At 40.8% G+C, this 10,653-nt stretch overlaps 1 protein-coding gene across 1 annotated transcript; it reads right to left on the bottom strand.

Annotated features, from left to right (window-relative positions):
* Positions 1–589: 589 nt before the first annotated feature.
* On the bottom strand, positions 590–10,634 carry SPRYD7 (SPRY domain containing 7). The gene is made up of 5 exons (XM_014868838.2): positions 10,419–10,634; positions 9,055–9,171; positions 5,950–6,116; positions 4,231–4,333; positions 590–1,801 (listed from the first exon to the last, which is right to left on the bottom strand). The coding sequence occupies exons 1-5, from the start codon at positions 10,591–10,593 to the stop codon at positions 1,704–1,706; spliced, it is 660 nt and encodes a 219-aa protein (XP_014724324.2). The 5' UTR covers positions 10,594–10,634; the 3' UTR covers positions 590–1,703.
* Between the last annotated feature and the right edge of the window lie 19 nt (positions 10,635–10,653).

Here is a 10,653-nt window from a genome sequence, read left to right as displayed (position 1 = left end):
CCTCACCCAGAGCACATGGATGCCCAAAGGAGGCTGTGACCCAGAACAGGTCCCATGGGGACCCATGCTGGAGCTGTCTGTTCCTGAAGGACTACACCCATTGTAAGGGATCCATACTAGAGCAGGTCATGAAGAACTGCAGCCTATGCAAAGGACTCACAGTGAAGAAGTTCTGTAGAACTGCCTCCCAAGGGAGGGACCCATGCTGGAGCAGGGCAAGATGTGAGGAGTCCTTCCCTTGAGGAAAAAGGAGCAGCAGAGACAACATGTGAGGAACTGACCACAGCCCCCATTCCTTGTCCCTCTGTGCTGCTGGGGGAACGAGGCAGAGCAAATAGGGAGAAAGTTTAAGCCCAAAAAGAAGGGAGGGGTGGGGGAAGGTGTTTTAGGATTTAGGGGTTATTTCTCATTACCCTACTCTGATCTGAGCAGATTTCAAAAGAAAATGATAAAATTGCACTCTAATCTCCTGAGGTTTATACCATAACGCCGACAAGGTTGAAAAGTTCTACCCAATACTGTCACATGACAGCAAGGCTAAAAGGAAGAAAAAGATGGACTACAGAATTAAGACAGGTGCAGTAAATCCTAAGGTGAAAGGCTTTGAGAAAGCTGTTTGTATTTGAAAATTTCAGAATAAGGTAATTTCTAAAAATATTTAAATAAAATCATTTATGCAAACACATGAACCCAGGAAAAGCCAAAACAAAACCACAAACATTCAGTATGATTTTTTTACAATAAAAATTCTTCTAAGAAGTATATTAAATATGACAAGAGGGGAAAAATAGGATCTCACAATGTATATTCAAGGGCATCACATTTTAGAACAATGTCTTAGCCGTTTATAAATGATTCACGAAGAAATTAAATATGCTATTCCATAAGAGAATAATCTAATTTACAGTTTAGATGTAAGGCTTCACCATAACATCTCATACCCTTCACCTGGACCTTTGCTTACCCAAGCTGAGTGATCTGTACTTGCTCTCTTACCGAAGTAACAGAGCATGGTGGTCCTCAAACACACAGGTAGTGTTCAGCTTTACTTTTTAAGGTACAACAAAAAGTATTACTAGAAAATATATTTTTTTTTGGTCACAATAAAAGCAAATGAAAAGCTAGAAGAAACAGGTAAGTTGTATTTGTTAGTCTAAGATTGAGGGAATGGATTAACCTACACCTTGCCAAAACAAAAGCAGCTGCTAGTTATGCCATTGTAAGTAAGTCATTGTGGACAACTGGGACACTACAACTCCAAATCACAGACTAGAAACACAGTGCATCCTTTAAAGAAATTATGTAATTTCTATGAGAAAAAGGCTGGGGGAAAAAAATCATGAGAACTACCCATCTCCATAGCTATTGTATGTGTAAGAACTGTTTGCCTTACAGAGCTCCAGTTTATTCAAAATACTGAATGTAATACTGACAAAAGCAATATGCCTTAGTCTCCTTATGCATCAAATACAAATCAGAGAAAAACCCTGCTCCAAAACACTCATTTTCAACCACGAAACAATGCCAGAAAACTCTTATTTGCAACACATTTACCTGGTGTTGCAGTTAACAAATTTATTCTGCAGACAATAGACACAAGTACTTACTAAAAATACAGATATGTTTCCTAAAAGTAAAGTGAGACTTCAAGATGACAAAGCTTTTGTAACAGTGCAGGGTGCAAATTCTCAGTATGAAGACATTCAGAAGATTTGTTGCTCAAAGAGGATCTTTTCAAACCCGGGTGGAGGTGTATGATAAAATTCACTGAACTGACAATCCAGAATGGCACTGTCATCAACTGCAGAAGAGAACCAAAAAGAAGGAATTAGAGAAGGAACACTTACAGTTTGATCCTCTTTTTACACCATCTTAATAGATTGCAGACTGTGCTCACACCACAAAGAATTTCTTCAATATATCCATTACATATACAAAATTAAAAGAAATCTCTTCAATGAACTTGGTAAGGCCTTATGCCAGGAGAGCAAACCATCTCTCTTTTCTGCTGAGAGTCTAATGAGAATGTCTAATTTCACTGTGAGCGTTAGAAGAGCTTCAGGCTATTGATTACAAATTTTCAATTCAATTTCTCCAGAAATCTACAAATTAAGGATGCTACCAGATAAACCTTGCTGGAGGGATGTCACCTCTTCATGTGCATGTTTTTCTGTTCCTAATTCTGCTGGAGTTTCAACTGTCTACAGTGGATTTTTGGAGGTTTACAAGGTTTCACATGGCTGCAGTGGTTGGTATCAAACCATCAGTTTTAGCAAAGAAGCAAAGAGCTCCTTTGACTTCTCCTTGAAGCTGGAAGTTAACATGTTTTTTTTACAGAACTTCTCCCGGGTTTTGACCCCTGCAAAACCTATCCACCTGCAATAGTATTTTCAATGTAGAATATAAAAAAGAAACTGCTGAGTATTTTCACAGCAACACTTTCGTGTACTTCACTAGCAAACTGAAACACCCACACCCCAGTCAGAAAAGCAAGGTCTCTTTCAAAGACAACTTCTGAGATGAACCTGGCAGACTATCAACATTAGTTCAAACAAGAAAAGCTTCATTTCCATACTTTGGAATTTAGCAATCTCAAAGACAAGGTCGAAATCTTTCCTTCCTAGGCTTTGTGAAAACTCCTATCAGTGTGTTTGTACAGTTTTCTAGTACTCACGCAGTGTTTATGTTTTGCTTCCATTAAAGTGCCTGAGTACAGCTACGGTAAGGACTAATCTTTAAATCCATGTTTTTGTTTTATCTTCTCAAGCGTGACACTGTGTTTGCCTGATCTATCAAGCTCCTTTTAAAAAGATATCTACAGTTCTAGTCTGAATAGAGTAAATGTTTGAGAAACTCTCTTCTGTATGGCCAAATCCTTCCGCAGAACTAGAAGTGCACATTAAATTAAGGACACTTATAGTTGAAGTTTATACCAAGTAAATAGTGTACAAAACAACCTGCAGGCTTCAAGTTATAGTTATATGTAGGAGACATGATAATTATGATGAAATTATGCCCACTTGTGGAAGAAGACAAAAAGAGCCTGGCAATAAAAAGTCACTGCATTCCCCAGGCATAGAACTTCTTCAGTCAGAGAAAAAAGATTAACAGTAGGCTAACATGCCACCAAGTATTTTCTGAAAGCAACCTTCATTCTTCATGGGGTGTAAGACACCTTCCAAAATATAGGGCAGATGCAGTTACCGCGCAGTAACTCTTCTGCAGCTGCTCGTGAAGATTTTGCACGCGGAGATCCCGCGGAGCTGCCACCGCATTTTAGCAGCGCCATCACGTGGCTGCAGGACACTTCACACCTTGGCCACATAAAACGATTCCACCCTTAGGGCTTGGAAGCAAGTAATTCAGATACATTTATAGACTTCAAAGACTCTACAACATACCTGCAGTATTTTCTTCCTACTCATAAAATTCTGTATCAATCAAAATGTATCAAGATATAATTGGGAATATGCCAAAAGTTCATTAGGAACCTACCAAGAAATTAAAATTTATCCCCGTCATGTAGCTATGGGTTATCCTTAAGACCAAAATTATTTTGGCTACTACTTGGATGAGACTCAGATAAACTGATGGAGCTCCTGGAGCAGGTCCAGAGGATGGTGACAAAGATGATGAGGGGACTGGAGCATCTCTCCTATGAGAAAAGGCTGACTGTTCAGTCTTGAGAAGAGATGACTGAGAAGGGACCTCATCAATATCTACAATTATCTGAAGGGAGGGTGGATCTAGGCACCGCTTGGTGGTGCTGAGCAAAAGGACAAACAGCAATGGGCAGAAACTGAACAGGAAGTTCAAGAAAATACAAACAATTCTATTGCTATGCAACACTGAAGGCATTTACGAAGCATGTGAAATTAAAAGGCACAAATATCAAACTTCATAGATAAATCAGATTAACCCACAAGTCTGCCATTTGCTTCATATTTTTTTTACCTGGCAACTTTTACACAGAGTGCAGCAACTCTCCAGCTTGCTGGAGGTGGACATTGTAAGCAGTGCCCTTTTTCCTATTAAGCAGGATTAAAACTGAGGTGAAAATACTCTTTTGCAATTTCCTAGGTTTGCTTTTTCATGTAATTAATTGTAGTTGCCAAGAATAGATGATTGATGTGTGTTCCATTTAGGTGAGAAGAACACACAGCTCACACAACAGAACTGGAATGAAAATATTTTCCATAACGTGAAATAGTTTGAAAATCTCTGACTTACCATAGACCACTGGATAGACAGTCCCCCTGATTCCTGAAGCTGGACAATGCATGTTCTTTCCGTTTAAATACACATTTAATTCTACATGGTCATATGTAATGCCCTACAAAGTACAGAAAATTAACAAAAAAAAAAAAAAAAGCATCAACAAGTTTATACACATAAGACTGCTACTTAGCTTTCTTAGCCATAGGCAGATTTTAACACCATTATGCAAACCACAGCATCCTAGAAGATCTCACTTGACATATTTCTGCCAAGGATTAGAAGTCAGTAAATGACCAGTAACATCTGTATTCTCAAATACTCCTTAACAGCCCGTTCAACTGGGATGCAGCTCAGTACTGCACAATACACTTTGCATCTTACTGAGTTTACAGAACAAATTTCCAAACTTCACTACCTTAAAGAAACACAAGATGTTCAAGATTTTGCCTATGAGGTGGTTTGCAATCTTCTTGTTTGTATCTTCTCACGGAAATAACTTTAATAATGATGCTATGAACCAAGTTCACCCTTCCATGCCTCCATATGGAAACCTCTCTCAGTCCATTTACTCTGCTGGCAGCAACAGACTATGGTTTCACACACAACGCTATAAATATGCTGACCACAGAGCAGAAAGCAAACACTAAGAAGATAGTAACTTACTTATCTGTTAGCTAAACAGACACCACTAGCATACCACTGCTTTGGTATGTCTGAGTGTGACAATTTGTGTGCTCATGCAGGACTTCAAAAATTTGTTTCCATGACAGAACAAAGTAGCTTGATATTTATGGATATGGGGGAGTTAGCAGTAACAAATCAGGTTTTTTTGTGATTAATTGAAGCTGTTCAGACCACATTAGTTCACCAAAACCCTGAAAAAGTCTGCAACCCCTAAAAAAACAGTTTCAGAAGGGGATTAAAAGAACAGCATTGTGTCTGAGGGTGAAGAGTGGAGATGTCACCCTTAGCTCTTTGGGGCTTCTAAAGATGGCATTTCTAACTATGGCTATAGAGAGGCAAGTTACCCAGCATGAAAAAGTAGAGGTGATAAATGGTCTCAATTTCATTGCATTGCTCTCATGTATTTTTGAAAGGACATGGAGAAAATGACAGTAACTGAAAAAAGAACACCTTGAACAAAGTCAGTTAAGGATGTTTTGAGAAGCCTGAAATAGTAAGGTACAAAAGAATAAAATTTACTCTCAATCGTTTTTCCAGTGAACATTACTGCCCTCCTCACTTAATAGCCCCACAAACTACAAAATACAATTAATTTATCACTAAGGAAGCATCTCTGCTCCCCCTTGTCCTTCTAATCATTAACCAGTTAGCTAAGGGATCTTGAGTTCAGCTAGGCATGGTGCATAGCCATGTAATAATTCCAACACATTATTTGTTCAGGCAGATCCCAACTCAAACAATCCTTGTAAGATCCTTGTGATGGGAGTTATCAGTCAGGTAGATACTGCAACAGAGTATCAGAAACTATTTCTCAAACTCTGGCCAAGTCCATCCCTCATTAGGAATCTATCAATACCAAGAATGAAGTCCACCCATATCCAGCCTGCTGATACATTCAAAGACAAGAGGAATTCATATCCCAGCACTTTCCAAACTGGGAAATGCAAACTGAACAATTTGACTTAAAACAGTCAGTTTGACCACAGAGCTGTAAATAAGAAGCATTTAGGAACACATGAGGAAGCAAGAAAGCCTTAAGAAACTCACCACCACATCGCCCTCCTGAGGAAGGTTGTTTGCTGGTAGCCTATTTTTCTCCTCATTGTTATAGTAGAGAGCTCCATCATTTCTCATCACCAGGCTGTGGACATCTCGACCAAGCGGAATTTGATTCAAGTTTGCTTTCTGGGTTGCAACTCCAATACCCCAAATCCCTAAAATGTGACATTAACACAGTAAGAAAAAAATAAAACGTTGTTTTGAAGACTGACTGAAGCAGGACAGCATAAAGAATTTGTTTTTTAACTAATGCCATGATGGTAGTACCAGTAAGCATCTCCTGGAAATACCAAAACTATTGTAGGTTAGCTCTGGTAGCTCTGGCAACTAAGCACTATCCAGCCAGTCATTATCTTCCCTCCCCTCAGCCCCCATGGAACAGAGGAAGAGGAAAGGAAGATTCAAGAAAACTTGAGGCTAAAGATAAAAATTGTTTAGTAAGTAAAGCAGAAGTGAAGGAGACAATAAAACAAAGTGCTGCCACGGCAATCACTCACCACCTCTCATGGGTAGACTGATGCCCAGCCAATTCCCAAGCAAAAGATGGCTAATCTCCCTAAATCCCCTCCTGTCCCATTCATTCCTGAACAAGACAGGTGGTATGGGTATGGAATATCTCTTTGGCCAGTTTGGGTCGTCCACCTGATTATGTCCCCTCACAAGCTCTTATGCAACCCTAATCATATTCACTGGAGGGGCAGAGCAAGAAACAGAGGAGGTTTTGATGCTGTGCAAGCCCTGCTCAGCAATACCTAAAATACTGGTGTGTTACCAGTATTGTTTAGTTATGAGTATTGCTTTGGTCACAAATCTAAAACACAGAACCATAGCAGCTGCTATGAAGATAATTGACTTCATCCTGATCAGACCCAGCATAAACAGCCACAGGAGACTGAAGAGAAATAGCATCTATCTTGAAAAAGAAGGTTCTCTGAAAAAGAGAACTGCAACCACTCAGCTTAACTTTTATTCCCAGAAAAATATTGAAAACAAACTCTGAGACTATAGGAGGATACAAAAAATAAATCCAACTAGCATGGACTTGTAAACAACACATTTTCCTTTTTCAGCTAGTTAGACTAGTCTTATGGAAAAAAAGAAAGTGTTAATATTATAGACCTTGATTTGGTAATATTTTTGAAACTCATACAACACTAAAATTGTCAAATGATGAAAACATGGTCTAGACAGCTACAGCAATATGAAGGCATGAGCGGTTAGAAAACTATTCCAGGATTACTCATCAGTAGCACCCTGTCAAATCAAAAAAGATGACTCAAGGGAGTTTGAGGTTTTGCATTGAATGCACAAGGTCAGATACTTTTCTGTATTTCCATCAATTACTTGAATAACATGATGATGTGTTGATTAAACGTGCTGCCAATCCCAATCTGACAGGACTGCAAGCTCTTGAGAGGCCCTTCAAATTTAAGGTGATCCTGACTAATTGGTTAGAAATAAAGAAAGTGCATCTGTTTATACCAAGTTATGAAGAACAGCATATAAGTAGGAACAGTAAGTGGCACAACTAAAGTAGTGGCTTGGTAGCCAGATCACAGACCACTTGCTGAATGTGAGTGTGCACTACTGCTGTGGAAAACTTCTGGATGTGTGGCATGTATTAAAACAGATGAAGTCATCTACTGCTGCTGCAGCTGAAGCAGAGCTTCCATTTTAAGCTGTACTTTAAGACAAATCAGGCTGACTAGAGATATTGTAGAAGAAACAACAAAACCAATCAAAAGTGTAAAAGTTTCATTTATAAGGAGACAATGAAAAAAACCCCAACAAATCAGAACTATTTAGTCTAGAGAAGACTAAAATGAGGCAAAAATTTAAGAAACTTATTTTCAAAAGATGAAACTGTAGAATAATTTTTTCTAACGCCAAGAATGAAAAGGACAAGTGTGATTGAACTTCAGAAAACTCTACAATAGTCAGGATGACCCCACAGATAACCTCTAATTGACTGTGCAGGGACACTTCTGGGAATCAAAGATTTACTTTGAGTAAATCTACAGTTCTCCTGCCTTGGGGCACAGGAATAGAGGAAAAAAGGCTCACTGGGACCAGGAGAGTTTATTTCCCGTGTTTCTCAAGTGTAAGAATGTAGATACACTATCTGTGTGAATAATGACCATGTATGAACAACACCTGCAATGGATTCTTCCCAACATAAAGGATCATAAAATTGCCAAGTTAAGATGGATACGGCCTCACATGTAGCTTAAAACTAACCAACTAGTTGGATGGCAAGGTGCTGTAGGCAAATCTGTGTTCATGCTGCCTGCACTCTGACACACCTGAAGGCAAACAGCTCTTACCCAAAAAGTTTCGGAATCAAGTTCCAGCAGGCACATAAGGCCTGCCTCTGGACTAACACTTCCCTTTTTCTTCCCTCCCCACAGACACTTAGGGAAAGCACAGCTTCATTTTCAGAGCATCTGCTAGCAGCTTTTAAAAATACATAAATACATAATACATAAATAAGTTGATTTTTCATGCTAGAATACAGGCAAGCCTGGAGTGCTCCCTGAACTAGTGAAGCTGACCATATCTGTAGGAGCAAATAAAGGAACAAGGTGCTGAAAGGCTCCTATGGATAAGGCAGTGTCAGAATAAGTGCTACACACTTGATCTGAAGAGCAAAGGGTAGCACAAGGATTGTTACCCTTGATTGGGCAAACAGTGCCTGCTTAGAGCAAATAAGGGTAGACAAATAGATAAAAATCTCACTGGATAAACTGCACTCCTTAAAAATACTTCACAGCTATAGTGTTTTATGTGGTTATAAGCATTTATTGAGCAAAAAATAATTTCTAAAATACGCCACCTGAAAAACATGCCTATAACAGCATACAAAACAAAATGGGGCCTTAGTATTTGCACTTATTTTTTAATATTTTAGAGTCAAAATTAAAAAAAGAAAGAAAAACATTTCCTTTCACACAGTAACTTATAAATCTCTCTAATGTTCACAAGTTCAAGGATGCAATTAGAAATATGTGTGTGCTGAGCATTTGTGATATTGCCACCAGCAATCAATGTAACATACCTCCCAAGCTTAAAGTTGCCTATTTTTTGCTGACTAACCTGTGGACTGGATTTTAAACTCGAAATAGCTCTTGTTCTGATGCAAAGGTGCATTGGCTAAGCAGCCTCCCGTGCCACATATTCTTCTGCCATTTTTAACAATGACGACATCTGTTCCTGCAAGAAAAAAAACCCACAGAACTTCAAAACAGTTTCAGAAATGTGAAAGCAGCCCTCAAAAGCCCTAAACACTTCTGCCCTAAGTAAAAACTTCATTAGTCTGTGAGAAATATGATGGGCCATGCTTTGAAGCAAGAGAAGGAAGGTTGTTTACAGGCTAGTTCATCTTTCCGTTAGGGTTTATTTATTTAAAATCTATAAGCTGATCTAATTTTCACCTCTTGGGCTTTATGGCACCATGCTGATTACAACCTTTGCTTAGCCACATCAGAAACATAACTTACAATTTAGTCAGAAAGGGTTCACTGTGAGACCAAAGCCCTGTACTCTGTTCTCTAACATCGGAGAAAAAGCATTCTGCAACAAGAAGGAAAAGCATATCGGGTAGAAATGATAGATGGAATTGCAAGGTGTTTAGTTAGTCTCTGAAATAGTCCTTCGATTACAAATGTGCCTGCCAATACAGAGAGAAAGAAAATCTTCTGCTAAATTTTCCTTCTCCATTGGACTACTTCATCTTTAGGCACTGTTGCCATAGCCAAGCACATGGGAGGCTGTGACTCACAATTGTACCCGAGCACTGGACCGTACCCATTCCTCCCCAGCTCTCTCCCCTGCTCTGCTGCTGCTGGGCCTGATCCCTTCTCTCCTCAACACAGCCTGGGCATGGCTCTGTGGATAGCTCATGCTAAAGGTGATCCTCAAAAGAGCAGCAGGGACCAGACTGCACGGCCTGGCTCCCTTTTAATCTCCACTGCCGAACTGCAGGTGGAGTCTCCGTCGTCCCTGGAGATGTTGAAGGGAAGGCTGGACGTGGCATTAAGTGCCCTGATCTGGCTGACACGGTGGTGTTGGGTCACAGGTTGGACTCGATGACCTCAGAAGTCTTTTCCACCCTCACAGATTGTGTGTTTCTGTGAACTGAGCCCCTCGGCTCCGAACCACCGTGCCCACCGTGACCAGATGGCCCCCGCCGGGCAGCCTGCCCCCCTCGGGCACCTCACACACTCATTGTGCCGATCAGCTCCAGTTCAACCCAAACTGCTTTAAACCACTTTTTAAACCAAACTTCCTTATTTTTTTTTTCCCTGAAAACTGCCAATTCCTGCTAAAGAATAGCCCCAAATCCTGCTAAAGTAGCCCCAAAGCGACTTTCCCAGCGGTTACCCAGTGCCGCGCCCCGGAGCTGCGGCCCTGCCCGCCGGGGAGCCGGCCGCCGGCGGCAGCGGCCCTGCCCCGCTCACCCATGCGCTGAGTGTCCAGGTGCACGGCCGGCATCTCCTTGAGCGGGATGTGCCCGGCGCCGCCATCCCGGCACCAGGAGAAGCAGCAGAACACGGAGGCGGCCATGGCCGGCCGCACCCCCGCACCGCGCAGGCGCAACGGCCGCCGCCGCACGGCCCTGCCCCGCCGCGACATGGCGGGCGGGGAGCGCGGGCTGAAGTGAAAGAAAGTTAAATTTAAAAAAAAAATGAAAGG

This window comes from Sturnus vulgaris, chromosome 2, assembly GCF_052056855.1.
Source record: "Sturnus vulgaris isolate bStuVul1 chromosome 2, bStuVul1.hap1, whole genome shotgun sequence".
Taxonomy (NCBI): domain Eukaryota; kingdom Metazoa; phylum Chordata; class Aves; order Passeriformes; family Sturnidae; genus Sturnus; species Sturnus vulgaris.
The sequence above is the reverse complement of the archived record's forward strand: the minus strand, read 5'-3'. Positions and strand labels throughout refer to the sequence as shown.

Bases quoted from the DNA above. Each gene is read 5' to 3' on its own strand.
- SPRYD7 (XM_014868838.2), bottom strand. From the start codon at position 10,593: ATGTCGCGGCGGGGCAGGGCCGTGCGGCGGCGGCCGTTGCGCCTGCGC. The intron at 9,172-10,418 runs GTGAGCGGGGCA...TTTTTCTTGCAG, and splicing joins CCTGGACACTCAGCGCATGG to GAACAGATGTCGTCATTGTT. The intron at 4,334-5,949 runs GTGAGTTTCTTA...TGTACTTTGTAG, and splicing joins CTCAGGAGGGCGATGTGGTG to GGCATTACATATGACCATGT.